The 17,462-nt window shown below is 51.9% G+C and overlaps 2 protein-coding genes across 3 annotated transcripts; one reads left to right on the top strand and one right to left on the bottom strand.

The window, feature by feature from the left end:
- Nucleotides 1-1,072: 1,072 nt before the first annotated feature.
- PIAS3 (protein inhibitor of activated STAT 3) lies at nt 1,073-12,710 on the top strand. Of its 2 annotated transcripts, none has more exons than XM_032151620.2 (14): nt 1,073-1,234; nt 3,903-4,320; nt 4,478-4,562; nt 4,791-4,841; nt 5,083-5,173; nt 6,344-6,478; nt 6,661-6,766; nt 7,338-7,411; nt 7,560-7,720; nt 10,082-10,215; nt 10,296-10,464; nt 10,649-10,782; nt 10,966-11,003; nt 11,519-12,710. In XM_032151620.2, exons 2-14 carry the CDS (start codon nt 3,906-3,908, stop codon nt 11,783-11,785), a joined length of 1,860 nt encoding a protein of 619 aa, XP_032007511.1. In that variant the 5' UTR covers nt 1,073-1,234; nt 3,903-3,905; the 3' UTR covers nt 11,786-12,710. The 2 variants fall into 2 exon arrangements, with proteins under 2 accessions (XP_032007511.1, XP_032007510.1); XM_032151619.2 differs by lacking the exon at nt 1,073-1,234 and adding an exon at nt 1,831-1,948.
- On the bottom strand, nt 12,687-16,365 carry NUDT17 (nudix hydrolase 17). The gene is given in 11 exon segments (XM_032151642.2): nt 12,687-12,802; nt 12,805-12,851; nt 12,964-13,116; nt 13,509-13,645; nt 13,880-13,978; nt 14,575-14,667; nt 14,807-14,832; nt 15,069-15,243; nt 15,245-15,253; nt 15,437-15,468; nt 15,471-16,365. Coding segments are annotated over 11 exon segments (978 nt in total). The 5' UTR covers nt 15,628-16,365; the 3' UTR covers nt 12,687-12,752.
- Nucleotides 16,366-17,462: the final 1,097 nt, after the last annotated feature.

Genomic DNA, 17,462 nt, shown 5'->3' with positions numbered 1-17,462 from the left:
TTTAATATGTCTTGTCTCTGTTGCTAGACTGTGAACTCCTGCAAGGCTTTTATGTCCTCAGCACCTAATGATCCCTGATAAGCACTCAAATATTTATTGAACAAACATGCAGCCAACTATAAAATGCTGAGTTTCTCAGTATTGTAGTACGGGTACATTTCCCTTAAGTTGGTATTTTCTGGGCCAGGCGCGGCGGCTCATGCCTGTAATCCCAGCACTTTGGGAGGCCAAGGTGAGGCGGGCGGATCATGAGGTCAGGAGTTTGAGACCAGCCTGGCCAATATGGTGAAACCCTGTCTCTACTAAAAACACAAAATTAGCCGGGCGTGGTGACGTAGGCCTGTAATCTCAGCTATTCGGGAGGCTGAGGTAGGAGAATTGCTTGAACCCGGGAGGCGGAGGTTGCAGTGAGCCAAGTCGCGCCACTGCACTCCAGCCTGGGTGACAGAGTGAGACTTCGTTTCAAAAAAAATAAAATAAAATAAAGGTATTTCCATGGATACAGAAACAGATTTAATCTGGGGCCTGCATGTGAGTGATCAGCTTGGTTGGGATGGGGCCTCTGGAGGGTCCAAGGCTTTGGAGGAAGGAGAGTGGGTAGGTAGTTCAGAGAGGGACAGAAAGATCCCTTTTGTGGGTAAGAAAACCCCTCTGTTCATCTTCAGCTACACCAAAGGTATGGGGGCTCTGGTGGAGATATTGTGCACGTGTATCTGGGGTAGTTACTGTTAGGTACACTTTGGATTCAGTACCCCAGGCTTTGCCCTAGGGAGGGACAGTTGTCATTTCAAGGAAGACTGCTTTATACTGTCAGATACCCGGTTCACACCGCCTTAGCAGCAGCGTGCCACCACCCCAATCCCATACATAAGCGTGAGGGGTCACAGAGGTAGTGAGAATGATGGGATCCAAGGATCTCGTCTCTCCAGATCCACTCACACCAGGAGTTAATCTCTCCAACGTCGGGCTCTGAGTCCCTCCCTCTCTCGCCCGAGCTCCGCCCCACTTCCCTCTCGGCGGTCCTGGCGGGCTTCCCCTGGAGGGGGCGGCCCCAGCCCAAGCGCTAGGCCGGGCGGAGCTCCGGCCCGGGCGGAGCCGCGGCCGCCGCGTCCGGCTGCTGGACCGAACTTCTGCCGTGCGGACAGCAGGAGCGGCGCCGAGCCCCATTCCCCCACCTCTCCAGCCCGCCCTCTGAGCCTCCCGAGCCCTCTCTCCATTTCCCGCAACTGTGCTGGTAAGTCCCGCTCCCCGCACCAAACTTTTTTTGCTGCCGAGTTTGAGTCCTACGATCGGACCACGAGCTGCATTGTAGTTGGTGTATGGGGGAGGAGGAGAGGGTGAATTGAGCATAGCCGTCTTGAACTGAATGCCGACTCCACGGCTTCCCTAAGACGGATCAGCGCTCGCCCATTTCCCGAGTTGGAAGACCTCTCGATTTCAGTTGATTAAACTTATGTAGAGATGGAGATGAGAGTTTGCGCTCCAACTTCGCTACCCCCTCCCCCTTTTCTCTGAGCTCCAGCAGTTCCCGACACTTTCCCTCCATCTTTCAAGTATCTTTGGCTCCCTAAAAGCTTGTCCCCTCCCAACTCTGCCGCGGCAAAGCCCCCATCCACCAGACACTTCGGGCCCGCCTCCTCCCCGTTGCCCTAGGGACCCCGCGATCTTGGGGGTCATACACTCCCTCCGGGGCTACGCGTCTTGCCAACCGGCCGCAGACATGTAGCTGCTGGGTCGGCTGTGGAGGGAGGGGCTCAGGCTGGGGCTTGTCCGAAGCCAGGCGGGCGGGGCCGGGAAGGGGAGGTATAGGGGGCCGGACGGGGCGGAGCAGGCGGCATTTGCGGCCGGCGCCGGAGTGGAGAGTTGTGCGCCGGTCCCTGGGCCTGAGCTCCGGCTCCGGCTAGGGCGCCTGCGATGTCTCAAGATGGCGGAGCTGGGCGAATTAAAGGTACCAGCCCCCTCCCCCATCCCCATCTGGACTGAGCCCGGCGGTACACCGTGTCCGGGAAGCGACCGAGACTGGGTGCCGGGGCTCGGGTGGGCGCCGACGACGTGGCAGGCACGGGCTGCTGAGGATGGGAGAGAAGTGGCTGAGAGCGAGGAAGGGGCTGCGGCGGGGCTCCGGGGGCGGGGCTGCGGGGCAGATGTAGGGGTGGGGCCGAGGGGAATTGCAGCTGTTGGGGGCTGAGGCGCAGGGGGCGGGGACGAGGGGTAGAAGTCGGATTTAGTAGTAAGGGCAGTTGTTGGGGTAGGGCCAGGGGGAAAAGCTGCTGTGGAGGCACTGGGGGCGAGTCGATCAAGGCCAAGAGGTGCAACAGTAGGGGGCAGATGCAGGGATGGGACCGCGGGGCAGATGTAGGGGAGGCTCCGGGGGAAAGGCAGCTGAGACGATAGGGTCTTTGGGGCTACTCTCGGGATCCGAGCTTTGGGAAATACCAGTAGGCTGCTGAGATGCAGGGGGCGGGGCTGTACGGGCCGATACCTCGAGGGGTGGGGCAGAAGCATCCTGGAGGCTCAGAGGAAGGTCCTGCCTTAGTGAATCGCGGTGTTTGGGCAGAGGCAGAGGCATGTGAAACTATGGGATAGAAAGGTGGGAAGTTATAGGGAAAGCTAATGGAGAAAAAAAGACGGGACAGAGGAGATAAGGATGGGGAGAAAGAGGAGCAAGTTTCTCATCACATTCCATAAAAGGGGTCCAAGACAAAGCCTCCTATGAGAAGAATCGTGTAGGGCTAGCAAGCCCTGTCCATGACAGGATCTCCTAGAGATTCACAAAAGGGAGTCTTCTAAGGAGAGCGCTCCCCTCCTGCTACACAGAGTTTGGAGGGTGACCACATCTGAGGACATCTCATAGAACCTCAAACTACCGAGTTCATCCGCCTGCCTCCTGGTTTTCCTCTGCCCTTTGAAATGGAGCTATGGTCCTGGGCAGGCTGGAGGTCTAGCCACTGGGCCCGGCTACCTTCAGGGGATTTGCGATTCTGTGCTGTGACTCAGAGGCTTTTTCTTCATCCACCCAGGGCCTCTGTTTAGAGCTCTGCCCTCTCCTTTTCCACCCCTATGGGGGAGCTGTAGGTTGTAGAGGAGTATTATGTTCTCTGTGTAGGAGAGATGCCAGATAATGGTTCCTGGCAGATAGAGTAAACAGGCAGGATACTTGGACTCAGTGATTCACTGTTATTCTCCCTGACCCAAGTTTTGGTCCTGTTTCCCTTCCAGAAAAATAGGACTAAGTTGTGGGGAGGGGGTGGTGATATAAATGATTCCAAGAAAGGATCTGGGGGAGTTATGAGCATTGAACCCTGACCTGAAAACCCTGGCCACAGAAGCTTCAGAGGCTTGGGGGAAATAGCCGAGGTGAATTAAGGTGGTTGGGAGGGGTGGGCTGAAGGGCACAATCCTCCAGCCACCTGGCCCCTTTCTTCCCCATGGGGCTGTCTGGCTTGAATCCTCTTGTCTCTCCCTCCTCTCTGTCTCCTATCCTGTTCCCAGGAGGCTGGGATGGGTTTGAGAGTCTGAGAAAGGGCAAGAGACGAGATAAGCAGCTTAAAGGAGAGTCCAGGGATGGAGGTGGGAGGCTGTATGGACTCGGAGGTGTGTCTGAGGGTAGCTTGCTGTCTGCCATTCCCTGCCCCACTCTGGCTGCTTCCAGGCCTGGGGAAATAGTGTTGCTCAAGCTCGGGGGTGGTGGTGATGATGCTGTCCTGATGGTTGCTAAAGTGGGACTGAGATGTCCCTTTGGATAGGTCGACTTCCTGGCAGTAATCCACTAGCTGCGAAGCATCATCTTTCCCATCAGTGCTGGAGGGAAAGGCACTGCCCACCTGGTAGCTCAGCCCATGTCTTGGCAGGGCAGGCCTGTGCAAGGGAGGATGCTCAAGCTTCTCTCTTCTTCTCCACAGCACATGGTGATGAGTTTCCGGGTGTCTGAGCTCCAGGTGCTTCTTGGCTTTGCTGGCCGGAATAAGAGTGGACGGAAGCACGAGCTCCTGGCCAAGGCTCTGCACCTCCTGAAGTCCAGCTGTGCCCCTAGTGTCCAGATGAAGATCAAAGAGCTTTACCGACGACGCTTTCCCCGGAAGACCCTGGGGCCCTCTGATCTCTCCCTTCTCTCTTTGCCCCCTGGCACCTCTCCTGTAGGCTCCCCTGGTCCTCTAGCTCCCATTCCCCCAACCCTGTTGGCCCCTGGCACCCTGCTGGGCCCCAAGCGTGAGGTGGACATGCACCCCCCTCTGTCCCAGCCTGTGCACCCCGATGTCACCATGAAACCATTGCCCTTCTATGAAGTCTATGGGGAGCTCATCCGGCCCACCACCCTTGGTATGGCTCTTTGTGGTCCCTTAGTCTTCTGGATTCCCTACCTGTTCCCCAAACATTTCTTAGGCTTTAGTCCTATGGGATCAGTGACCTGGGACGGGGGCGATTTCTGTGGCTGCCTGTGCATGGGCTTGGAATAACTGCCCCTTTGTATCCTCAGCATCCACTTCTAGCCAGCGGTTTGAGGAAGCGCACTTTACCTTTGCCCTCACACCCCAGCAAGTGCAGCAGATCCTTACATCCAGGTACATCTCTTCCAGTCTTCCTGCCTCATCCCTGTACTCTGCTTTCTGACTTTCTTCTCTTCTGCCCTGCGCTCTTCCCTATCCATCCTCCTATACCTACTTGTCTCTCGTTCTTTTGTGTGTCTCTTCTCTATCTCCTGGACATCTAACTTTCAGCCTTTCTGTGCATTCACCCTTGCCCTCTGGGGGCTACATGCTGACATCTCTTCATCTCCCTCCCTGTTACAGAGAGGTTCTGCCAGGAGCCAAATGTGATTATACCATACAGGTGCAGCTAAGGTGAGTTCATCCTCCCTGCCTATACTAGGTACCCACTGGGGGTAGGAGTGAAGTAGGGGTATGACAGATACCCTTACGAGATGTCCCTGCTCTGCCACTGCCTACAGCAGCCCTGCGACTCTTGTTGGATGCTGAGGGCTTCAGGCATCTATGACTGATTTTCTGGGGTTCCCTGTCTCTCTGCCAGATTCAAGTAAAGAAATTTCTTCCCACTCTTTCTTCCTTTCTCATCTCTTACCAGGTTCTGTCTCTGTGAGACCAGCTGCCCCCAGGAAGATTATTTTCCCCCCAACCTCTTTGTCAAGGTCAATGGGAAACTGTGCCCCCTGCCGGTAAATGCTCTCCCCTTCTTCTGTCAGTAATCCCTTACCGTTTCAGTTCATAAATATTAACTACAAACCTATTCTGAAAGAGACATGCCTAGCACAGTGCGTGGCACATAGTAGGTGCTCAGTTTACTGACTGAATCAATATAATCTCGAGAGTATTAAGATAGGGCTGAACAAAGGTTTTGTGAGAACTCGGAGGAGGACATTAGTTCAACCCGAGATGTAAGAAAGACTTCTTTTTTGTTTTTTTTTTTGAGACAGAGTCTCTCCCTCTGTCACTCAGGCTGGAGTACAATGGCGCGATCTCTGCTCACTGCAACCTCTGCCTCCCTAGTTCAAGCAATTCTCTTGCCTCAGCCTCCGAAATAGCTGGGATTACAGGTGCCCACCACCCCGCCCGGCTAATTTTGGTATTTTTAGTAGAGACAGAGTTTTACCATGTTAGCTAGGCTTGTCTTGAACTCCTGACCTCAGGTGACCTGCCCGCCTTGGCTTCCTAAAGTGCTGGGATTACAGGCATGAGCCAGTGCACCCGGCCAGAAAGACTTGACCCCAGAGCCGAGAGTTAGAAAAGGTGAGGCATCCAGCCGGGCGCGGTGGCTCACGCTTGTAATCCCAGCACTTTGGGAGGCCGAGGCGGGCGGATCACGAGGTCAGGAGATCGAGACCACGGTGAAACCCCGTCTCTACTAAAAATACAAAAAAAATTAGCCGGGCGTGATGGTGGGCACCTGTAGTCCCAGCTACTCGGAGAGGCTGAGGCAGGAGAATGGCGTGAACCCGGGAGGCGGAGCTTGCAGTGAGCCGAGATTGCGCCACTGCACTCCAGCCTGGGCGACAGAGCGAGACTCCGTCTCAAAAAAAAAAAAAAAAAAAAAAAAGAAAAGGTGAGGCATCCTTATTCCTCCTCCTCAGGGACTCAGTGAGTGGGTTCCTTTTTTCTCGACCAATAAATAAGCTCTCCTTTCTCCCCAGGAGTGAACCCCACACACGGCCCTAGACAGTGCTCCAGTTTTGTGAGCCACTGAATGGGCCTCATACCCTTGGTCAGTGAGTGAGTGAGTTGGCCTTCCCTCTAGGGATTGAATAACCCGAGACAAGATATCTTTTGTTGAAAGAGCAGAGCCGCTTCCCAGAGCCACTTCTCCACTGACCAGTCCCTCCCTTCTCCAGGGTTACCTTCCCCCAACCAAGAATGGGGCCGAGCCCAAGAGGCCCAGCCGCCCCATCAACATCACACCCCTGGCTCGACTCTCAGCCACTGTTCCCAACACCATTGTGGTCAATTGGTCATCTGAGTTCGGACGGGTGAGCACAGCTAAAGCAGGTGCCTGGAAAAGCCTGCTGAGGGTGAAGGGGAACCATCCAGTGTCCTGGGTTGGGGAAGCATTTTCCTCTTTATGGGTCTGTCTCTGGTCCTCATGGAACAAAAGTGGGCAGTGGTGGTATGAGAAGCAGAGGCTAATTGTCTACCCCCTGCCTCCAAGTAGAATTACTCCTTGTCTGTGTACCTGGTGAGGCAGTTGACTGCAGGAACCCTTCTACAAAAACTCAGAGCAAAGGGTATCCGGAACCCAGACCACTCGCGGGCACTGAGTGAGTAACATCTTCTCTCTCTTCCCCACCCGATCTGGATCCAAGTCTTCCTGGCCCTCCAGCCTTCATAATTAAACCCATACCTCTTTATTGACAACTTACTCCCCTTCTCACATGAACCCCAACCCTCCCCCTCTACCCCTGACCAGTCTTCCAGTCTTTATAGTTGAAGTTGGACCACTCCCAGGCACCCTTGAATTTCCAATCATGTATCTGCTTTGCACCTCACAGTCCCAAACTCCAGCCCTGCTAGAATATGGCCTCTCTGGACTGGAAAGAATCTTAGGGGTCCTCTAATCTAACCCTCACATGATGCTTCAACTCCTCCAGATCATCTCTAACATAGCCAGAGTGTCACGCTATGTTTAAGCATCTTCAGGGATGGGAAAATCCCCCACACCCAACCTTCATCATCCATGTCCCAGACCACTTCCATGTGACGTACCACTGGCCCCCAAAGACGCTCCACCCAGCAGCCTCTCAGCCAGAGCCATCTGTTCCTGGCCTTACCAACTCCTGGGCTTCCTCCAGCCTTGCTGACCCCATGGCTCTGGCCTCACTTTTGTTTCAGTCAAGGAGAAATTGACTGCTGACCCTGACAGTGAGGTGGCCACTACGAGTCTCCGAGTGTCACTCATGTGCCCGGTGGGTAAAAGGGGAGAAGGGAACAGGGTGGGAAGGGAGTTGGGTTTAGCCTGTGGACTTTGATGAGGGTTCCTAGGGATACTGGAGTGAAGTTTTCTGGGATGAAACCAGAGTGGGGCCTCTGACAAGAGAACTTGCTTCTCCTCAGCTAGGGAAGATGCGCCTGACTGTCCCTTGTCGTGCCCTCACCTGCGCCCACCTGCAGAGCTTCGATGCTGCCCTTTATCTACAGATGAATGAGAAGAAGCCGACATGGACATGTCCTGTGTGTGACAAGAAGGCTCCCTATGAATCTCTTATCATTGATGGGTAGGGCCATTTTGCTTCCTCTTACCTAGGACATCCACTAGAACCCTCTTTTCTTGGTTATTTCTTTTTCTTTTTCTTTTCTTTTTTTTTTTTTTTTGAGGTGGAGTCTTACTCTGTTGCCCAGGCTGGAGTGCAGTGGCGCAATCTTGGCTCACTGCAACCTCCACCTCCCAGGTTCAGGCGATTCTCCTGCCTCAGCCTCCTGAGTAGCTGGGATTACAGGCGCCCACCACCATGCCTGGCTAATTTTTGTATTTTTAGTAGAGACGGGGTTTCACCATGTTGGCCAGGCTGGTCTTGAAGTCCTGACCTCAGGTGATCTGCCCACCTCGGCCTCCTAAAGCGCTAGGATTACAGGCATGAGACACCATGCCCAGCCTATATTTCTTTTTTCTTTTAGCCACCACCTCCTTCAGGGTTTTTAATTCATATGCCTTACTTCCCCTCACATGAACTGCAATTCTCACCTTGTCTATCCCTTTTACCAATCTGTGTGTGTGTGTGTGTGTGCGCGTGTATGGAGGGGGAGGGCAACATTAAGGACTTAGTATATACAAGGCATCTTGCTGAGCGCTTTGCATGAGTTATCTCATTGAATCCTCACAATAACCCTATGGACTCGGCTCCTACCTGTAATTCCAACACTGGAAGGCTGAGATGGGAAGATCATTTGAGGCTAGGAGTTTGAGACCAGCCTGGGCAACATAGTAAGACCCTCTCTCTATAAAAAATTTAAAAAATTAGCCAGGCATGTTATAATAGCTCATGACTGTAGTCTTAGCTGCTCAGGAGGCTGAGGCGGGAGGATGGCTTGAACCCAGGAGTTTGAGGCTACAGTGAGCTATGATTGCATTACTGCACCCCAGCCTGGGCAACAGATTGAGACCCTGTCTCAAAAAAAGAAATAATCCTATGATTGGCTAGTGACACTCACCCAGAAAAAAAAAAAGAAAAAAAAAAAAAGAAAAAAAAAACCCTATGAGATAGGTAGTATCATTACATATGAGGAAACTGAGGCCGAGAGAGATTGAGCCTTGCTCAAGGTTATATTGTTAAGTGGCAGAGCCAGTGTACTGAACTGTCATAATATATCACCTATGACAACTACCTGACTTCCCACTGAGCATTGCAATAAGGTTCTTTTGAGGGCCTGGATGTTCTAATCTTTTGATCTTGCTAATCTTAACCCCTTTTTGGAATCTACATTATGGTTCTTGTTCCCAGTGCTCCCCCACTTTTTGTTTGTTTGTTTTTGAGACAGGGTCTCGTTCTGTTGCCCAGACTGTAGTATAGTATCACAATCATAGCTCACTGAAGCCTCGACCTCCTGGCCTCAAGTGATCCTCCCACCTTGGCCTCCCAAAGTGCTGGGATTGCAGGCATAAGCTACCATGCCTGGCCCCTAGTGCCTTTATTTATTTATTTTTACACAAGTGTTTACAAAGCCAAAGACCCAGTGCCTTTTGGAGATGGTTTATGGACTTCTGTATCTCTGCTCCTTTTGTTCCTTATACTACACGTAAGTGCCCAGATTTTTTTTTTTTTTTTTTGAGACGGTGTTTCACTCTGTCGCCCAGGCTGGAGTGGTATGGCACAGTCTCGTGATCTCAGCTCACACAACCTCTGCCTCCTGGGTTCAAGCAGTTCTCCTGCCTCAGCCTCCTGAGTAGCTGGGATTACAGGCATGTGCTGCCACATCCGGCTAATTTTGTATTTTTGGTAGAGATGGGGTTTCACCATGTTGGCCAGGCTGGTCTCGAACTCCTGACCTCAGGTGATCCACCCGCCTCAGTCTCTGAAAGTGTGATTATAGGCGTGAGCCACCACGCCGGCCTTTTTTTTTTTTTTTTTTGAGGCAGAGCCTTGCTCTGTTGCCCAGGGTGGAGAACAGTGGCGTGGTGTGATCTAGGCTCATTGCAACCTCTGCCTCCTGGGTTCAAGCTATTCTCATGCCTCAGCCTCCCAAGTAGCTGGGATTATAGGCATGTGCCACCACACCTGGCTAATTTTTGTATTTTTAGTAGAGATGAGGTTTCACCATGTTGGCCAGGCTGGTCTTGAACTCCCAGCCTCAAGTGATTCACCTGCCTGTACCTCCCAAAGTGCTGGGATTACAGACATGAGCCACTGCACCCGGCCTCAGATTGTATTTATTTTAAAACCTATTACTTACTTTGCAAAGCTCTTTTACATACCTTGTGTTACTTGATTCCAACATCTCAGAGAGGTCCAGTAGGATGGATAATGTCCTTATTTTACAGATGAGGAAACTGAGATACAGGAAGGTGAGTTACAGAACTCTCTGGCTACTGTTCTGCTCATCTCCCAGCCCCATGAATTTTCATCTCTCTCCTCCCCCAGTTTATTTATGGAGATTCTTAGTTCCTGTTCAGATTGTGATGAGATCCAATTCATGGAAGATGGATCCTGGTGCCCAATGAAACCCAAGAAGGAGGCATCTGAGGTTTGCCCCCCGCCAGGGTATGGGCTGGATGGTGAGTGACCCCCTATTCCCCAGCTAAGCTAAATCTTGGATGGCCTCTTCTCTGAGACGTAGTCTTCTTAATACCCGCAGGCCTCCAGTACAGCCCAGTCCAGGAGGGAAATCCATCAGAGAATAAGAAGAAGGTCGAAGTTATTGACTTGACAATAGAAAGCTCATCAGATGAGGAGGATCTGCCCCCTACCAAGAAGCACTGTTCTGTCACCTCAGCTGCCATCCCGGCCCTACCTGGAAGCAAAGGGTATGAGAAAATAGGCTGAATCTACAGCAAAAGGGACAGGGGAAGAAGTCAGGAATGCTTTCTGATCATTGGACAAAGCCTGGGGCAAGAGAAATGTGGAGGGGACAGAGAGGGAACCTGGGGACCTGAGCTGGGTGAGGGCATCTGTGGTTTGCTGGCTGCCTCAGCTCCTCTCTACCCACAGAGTCCTGACGTCTGGCCACCAGCCATCCTCGGTGCTAAGGAGCCCTGCTATGGGCACGTTGGGTGGGGATTTCCTGTCCAGTCTCCCACTACATGAGTACCCACCTGCCTTCCCACTGGGAGCCGACATCCAAGGTATGACATGGATCATAAGATGGACCCTGCACTGCCACACCCTCCCCAGAGCTACATCAGAACCACTGTTCCTTCTCAAAGCCTCCTGCTTCTCCTGCAAGGGGCCACAGTCCAAAGTGCTTTGTCTTTTGGTGGTAAAGGGGTCAGATAGGAGGTTAATTTTGATTTTTCTTTTCCTGTCAGGTTTAGATTTATTTTCATTTCTTCAGACAGAGAGTCAGGTAAGTGGTTCTTTCTTCAGGTCTCAGATCTCTGAAGCTTCCTTTCTAGGCACTGATGGGGCCCCTCCCTCTCTTATGATCTCTGGGGATGTAAATCTGCTTTCCCGTGAGGGCGGTGGGGTGTAGGTAGCTTATTACCTCCTCAGCCCCACTGGTAGTTCCTGAGATTCCTACTTAGGCCTCCTTCCTAGATCCCCTGTTACTTTTCTGCCCTGGCCTACTCACTCCCACCCCCGTGTGCACTTAGAGCACCATGCCTGCTCTAACCGGACATTCCACACATTTCAGACGCCCACAAAGCCAAGAACCTAACAAGTTGGAGGAGCTCTCTCAAGGCAGGGAAAGGGGAAGGGTGTGAGGAAGTAGGGGAAAGAGGGAGAGGCTCTCCTGCTTCTCAAGAGAATACCTTGGGATCCACAGGGATTGACTGCTCTCATACAGCATTTCTGAGATGAGTGACTGGGAGGTGGGGAAGTCAGGATGAGATCTTAAACTATGCCCTTGATTCTTCCTAGCACTATGGCCCCTCCGTCATCACCTCACTAGATGAACAGGATGCCCTTGGCCACTTCTTCCAGTACCGAGGGACCCCTTCTCACTTTCTGGGTCCACTGGCCCCCACGTTGGGGAGTTCCCACCGCAGTGCCACTCCGGCGCCCCCTCCTGGCCGTGTCAGCAGCATTGTGGCCCCTGGGGGGGCCTTGAGGGAGGGGCATGGAGGACCCCTGCCCTCAGGTCCCTCTTTGACTGGCTGTCGGTCAGACATCATTTCCCTGGACTGAGTTCCTTGGATTATGGAAACTTCGCTGTCCCCCAACACTGAGCAAGTATGCTGTGGAGTCCCAACCCCAGCTACTCTGATCCCTCTGGGGGCTCTGGCCAAGGGCCAGACAGACCTTCACAAATGCCTACTTTTGGCCTCATCTCTGCCTGACAAGGCCAGCACCCAAAGGGTTAATATTTAACCTCTTTTTAAGGACACTGGGGTCTGTTTTTGGAAATGTTCTTTAGATGGTGGCACATTCCTTTGGGTATGTTAACCTAGGCAGTGGGAGGCAAATGGGATGGGATGTGAGCTGGGAGAAGGGCTGAACCCTCAGCCTTGACTAAGTCTAGAGCCTCTTGGGGAAGGGGCACCTCTCTTGAACCCCAAATGCTCTCTCTTCTTATCCCCCAAACCCATGGCTCTATTTCTTCTTCACATCCATTGTCTCTTCATGTCCATTCCATTCCCTTCGGCCAAACAGACAGGTGGAAAAACTGAGACAGGCAGTTTCAGAGATGGACAGAGAACTTTATTTTGGATTGTGGATGTGGACTTTTTTGTACATAAATAAGAAAAAACCAAAATACTCCAAAGATGACTTCCCCTGCCTCCTACTCCAGTATGACAGAGGAGGATGCAAGGCCTTAGCCATGATCCCCAGGGGTTTGGGAGTCAGGCCTGGCCTATTGCTTGGGTCTCTCTCTATTTATATATTTAAGTTCACAGTGTTTCTTATTCCACCCTAAGCTTCTAGAGGCTCATGGCCCTGTGGTTAGGCCTGGCTCATTCTGCACCTTTCCGGGGAGGTGGAAGGACCCTGTGCCCTCCTTCCCAATCTTCTTTTTCAGGCTCGCCAAGGCCTTGGACCTATGTTGTAATTCTACTTTTTATTTCTAAAGTTGTAGTGAAGCTCTCACCCATAATAAAGATTGTGAATGTTCTGTGAGTGTCATGGAGATGGGCTAGGGAGGGGATTTTACACTTCACTTTCCAGACCCCTGGTTTGGGGGAAGAGGGTCCATGTTCCATTCTTTGCTGGCCCTGGGTCCAGGTGAGCTGCACTTTTACACGGTGGGGGTGTTCTGTGGAGGAATTCCAAGAGAGGTTGTCCTTCCCTCCTTTCCCCCATGCCTGTAAAAACTAGACCATTCCAGCCCAGTACTGTGGAGCTCTTCAGTCCTTTTTCACTTTTACCTGCCCAGATGTTGCAGCCAGAGCTTGAGGGCAAACTTGGTTCCAGTGCCGACTCTCTCTGTGCCCTCTGCCATGGTTGGGATCATCCGCAGAAGGGTGGACATGGGCAGGACCAGAGGTCGGGCTCTTCCATCCTCCTCTAGTTCCACTGCACTGCATGGTGACAACTCCTGTTGGGGCTGTGCCTTGTAGCTTACAAAGAACTTACATATATATTAGGTCCCCGAATCCTCCCAACTACCACAGGAGGTGGGTGGGTGTTGACCTCATTTGCAGAAAGGAAACAGGTTCAAGGAGGGTTAAATGACTTGCCCCTGTGTTAGAACTGACACTTAGACCTTCAATGCTAGCCAGTTAGAGCAAGAATCCTTGGGGTTTGATGGTCAGTGTCTTAGATTTCATGTACCTTCTTAATTATCAGCTGACCCACTCTCCTTAACTCTCCCCCACAACACAAAATTCCATCCTGAGGACAGGACAGACGCTGAACTTCTCAACATGAATATGTTGGTGTATTAGAGGCTGAGGGAGAAGCTCTTACTTACAGGACAGAGGGTGGTAGGTCCTGGGGGAGAAGTCTGGGTGTCTCTGTCCCAACCTCTGTGGCAGCCACTGCAGCAGCTACATCTGGTGTCAGCCACGTAAGGGCGCTAACCTCACTTGGGTTTGGTTGGATCCGAGCCTGGCGTCAGACATGGTGACCCCTCAGTCATTGCCTCTCCCTGGGCTGCCTGTTCGTGATCAAAACCTACCTGCAGGTTTCATAGAGAAAGGCAGGAGCAAGGGGAAAGGGTATTGCATATTCTTCGTTATCTCTGACTACCCCCCCACCCCCCGCCCAGCTCCTAATCACAGTTAGAACCAGGTTGCTTGGGCTCCCCTGAGCCCTGTTTCCTTCCCTCACTGCCAGCCCTACCTGCAACTGCTGCTGTGATTCCTGGGAGATCACGAGTAGATACAGAACAATGTGATGGTATTTGGGTAAACCCCAGCTCAGCCTAGGAGGGTAGGCAGACTAGGAAAAGAAAACAGCAAAAGTGAGAACTTTCTGTCACTTTTTTTTTTTTTTTAAGACAGATTTTCGCTCTTGTCGCCCAGGCTGGCATGCAATGGCGTGATCTTGGCTCACTGCAACCTTTGCCTCCTGGGTTCAAGCGATTCTCCAGCCTCAGCCTCCAAAGTAGCTGGGATTACAGGCGCCTGCCACCACGCCCAGCTAATTTTTGTATTTTTAGTAGAGACGGGGTTTTGCCATGTTGTCCAGGCTGGTCTCGAACTTCTGACCTCAGGTGATCCGCCCACCTCGGCCTCCCAAAGTGTTGGGATTACAGGCGTGAGCCACCGTACCTGGCCCTTTCTGTCACTTTTTGAGACTTTGTTAATACAGCTTTAGAGTGAAACAATGGTAGCCAAAAGCTGAGGGTGTGGATGGTACAGATGACACAGCAGGGACATGGGTGAGGGTTATGGATTTGGGGACTCCAGCCCACTTATGTGCTATTGTTTCCCTTGTCGCCAAGGCAGGTAGGGGCTGATCTATGCACTTTGGTGGGTAGTTGTTGAGGTCTCTTGGTTAAATATGGAGGAGCTTCTCCCAGCTCCTTGTCTCACCTCCCATAAACCCAGAGGGACCCAAGAGAACTGGTCCTGGGGCAGGTGTAGTCCACTCTGCTCCCAAAGTTCTCGAAGCCCTCCGTCCAGCAGCTGGGAGTCAGAGAAGACACATCAGAGGGGCCAGTGCCTGACTCTTCCAAGTCCTTTTGCTTGCCCCTCCCTCAGCCCACACCCAAGGTGGTCCCAGGCATGGGTCTCTTGGCTCAGGTTGGATCAGCTGACTGGTTACCTCCTCCTCAAGTTCCACGTGCCCACCTGCAACAACAGTGGGGCCAGTAGGTGAATGGTGGTGGTCTTGGCCAGGGCCCCCTCACTCATTGTTGACACTCCTCTCCCCTCCAGTGGACACAGAGGGAGTTGCAGTCCCTTGTGACTATGAACATGCCACATTTTGGGGCCCACTTTATCCTTCTGAGACTGGGAAAAACATTGTTGCGGGGAAAGGGCAAATTTCTTCTCTGTACCTGGGGCCTTGTCCCCAGAATACTCACCCGGGGGTACCCAGAGGTTGGGGGAAACGCTGAGGGTGCGTGTCCTTCTGGTTAGCAAGACAGTCTTGTCGCTGGACTGCAGAATGACGGCCACACCCAGGTCCACACCTCGATCTGTGGGCAGCTCAGCCCCAGGGACCCTGGGCCGCTCCTCCAGGGCCGCAAAAGGGCAGAAAAGGGGGTCGCTGGCAGAAGGAAGCCAGCTGGGTTAAGGCTTCAGAAGTGGGGCGGCACTGGGTGGGCGTGACTTTCAAAAATGGGGCTACACCGCGCGTTGGGGGCGGGGTCCTCGCCGCCAGTTCCCACCCGATTTCAGTCCCCATCTTCGGCCCTTCACTGCCCCCGCTCTGGGGCCCCCTTCTGCTGACCTGGAGCGGAAGCCTAGCGGAGGCGCCTGGAAGGGCCTGCTCGAGAGGACAAGCCGTCCTCGCTTCAAGCTGCAGTGAATGGGCCACGGCCCGAGCCCTGGCCCGGCTCCCAGGAGGCCACATACACTCGGTGCGAAGCTCACCGACTCCGGACGCCCGGACAGGAGCAGCTGCACCCGCACCGCGGCCATAACGCGACGCTGAAGTCGCTGCGGCCCGCCTGGCGCCCTCTGGTGGCCTAGCGACGCTTCCCCTCGGAGCGTTCCGCGGGGTCGGAAGGTAACGGGGTTTCCGAAAGTCCCCGGGGAAGTAAGGGCACATCTTTTGAGGATGACCCATGGGTATAATATTAAACCACAAAGAAGAATACCTCTAAATGCTCAGCTCCTATTCCTTCCTATCTTCTCTGTTTAGGACAATGACCCCCAGACCGAATGACTTCAGGACTCACATGTTACTTCCAACCAGCCCTAAGCTGAACTATAAGCATCCTCTACAGCACTGTGCACACCTGTTACAGCAGCCATCACTTCGAATTAATTATCTCCAAGCGAAACACACCAAATAACATTTTCGATACCATTCCTCCTTTCACTTCACTCAAATGGCAACCAAGTATGCAGATGCTATCTCCTTAAACTTCCTCAAACCCATGTTCTCTCCAGCCTTCATTCATTGCCCTAGTTTAAGCCTTCCTCATATTTTGCCTGAAATATTATTGAAAGTCTCCAAATAGTCTTGCCCCTATCAGTTCATTCTCTACAGTGCTGCCAGAGTGATGTTTTGAGAGTCTCGCTCTACAGCCCAGACTGGAATGCACTGGCGTGATCCCAGCTCACTGCAACCTCCATCTCCCAGGTTGAAGAGATTCTCGTGCTTTAGCTTCCGAAGTAGCTGGGATTACAGGGCGCCCACCACCACGCGCAGCCTTTTTTTTTTGAGACGGAGTCTCGCTCTGTCACCCAGTCTGGAGTGCAGTGGCGCCATCTCAGCTCACTGCAACCTCCACCTCCCTGGTTCAAGCGATTCTCCTGCCTCAGCCTCCTGAGTAGCTGGGATTACAGGTGTGCACTACCACACCTGGCTAAGTTTTAAATTTTTTTGTAAAGATGAAATCTCTGTTGCCCAGGCTGTGCTTGAACTCATGGCTTCAACTGATCCTCCCAGTGTGTTGGCATTACAGGATTGAGGCACCATCAAAATTATCATCTTCTAGCTGTTTCGAAATGTACAGTAAATTAGTAACTATGCCACCCTATCTATCCAACGCCAGTCTTATTTCTTCAAACTGTGTTCTGTGCCCACTAATCAACTTCTCTTCATCCTCCCCATCCTTCCTAGCTTCTGGTAACTACCAATCTATTTATTTTCTTGAGATCCACTTTTTTAGCCCCTATGTGAGACAGAACATGCAGTATTTGTTTCTGTGCTTGGTTTATTTTACTTAACATAATGACCTCCAATTCCATCCATGTTGCTGCCAATGACAGGATTTCATTCATTCTTATGACTGAATAATATATACATTTCTTTAGCCTTTCATCTATTGATGGGCACTTAGGTTGATTCCATGTTTTGGCTATCGTGAATACTGCTGCAATAAACATGGGAGTGCAGGTATCTTTTTGATATATTCTTTCCTTTTGGACTATATATATATATACATACATACACACACCCAGTAGTGGAATTGCTGGAGCATAGTTCTATTTTTAGTTTTTTGAGGAATCTCTGTAGTCTTCCACAGTGGCTGTACCAATTTACATTCCCAACAGTGTACCAGGCAGGGCTCTCCTTTTTCCACATCCTCACTAGCATTCATTCTTTCTTCTTGATAAAAGTAATTAATTGGGGTGAGATGGTATCTCATTGATTTTGATTTCCATTTCTCTGATTAGTGATGTTGAACATTTTTTAATGTATCTGTTGGCCATTTGTATATCTTCTTTCGAAAACTACCTATTCAGATCTTTTGGCCATTTTTAAGTTGGATTGTTCTTTTTGCTATTGTTTGAGCTCCTTGTAT

The sequence above is a fragment of the Hylobates moloch genome, unplaced genomic scaffold (assembly GCF_009828535.3).
Source record: "Hylobates moloch isolate HMO894 unplaced genomic scaffold, HMol_V3 SCAFFOLD_5, whole genome shotgun sequence".
Lineage (NCBI taxonomy): Eukaryota > Metazoa > Chordata > Mammalia > Primates > Hylobatidae > Hylobates > Hylobates moloch.
The sequence above is the reverse complement of the archived record's forward strand: the minus strand, read 5'-3'. Positions and strand labels throughout refer to the sequence as shown.

What these genes read in the sequence shown, in the direction of transcription:
- PIAS3 (XM_032151619.2), top strand. Translation starts at nt 1,925, where the DNA reads ATGGCGGAGCTGGGCGAATTAAAG. An exon ending in GAGTGTCACTCATGTGCCCG is followed by an intron (nt 7,412 to 7,559) that starts GTGGGTAAAAGG and finishes GCTTCTCCTCAG; the next exon opens with CTAGGGAAGATGCGCCTGAC. An exon ending in ACTGGGAGCCGACATCCAAG is followed by an intron (nt 10,783 to 10,965) that starts GTATGACATGGA and finishes TTTTCCTGTCAG; the next exon opens with GTTTAGATTTATTTTCATTT.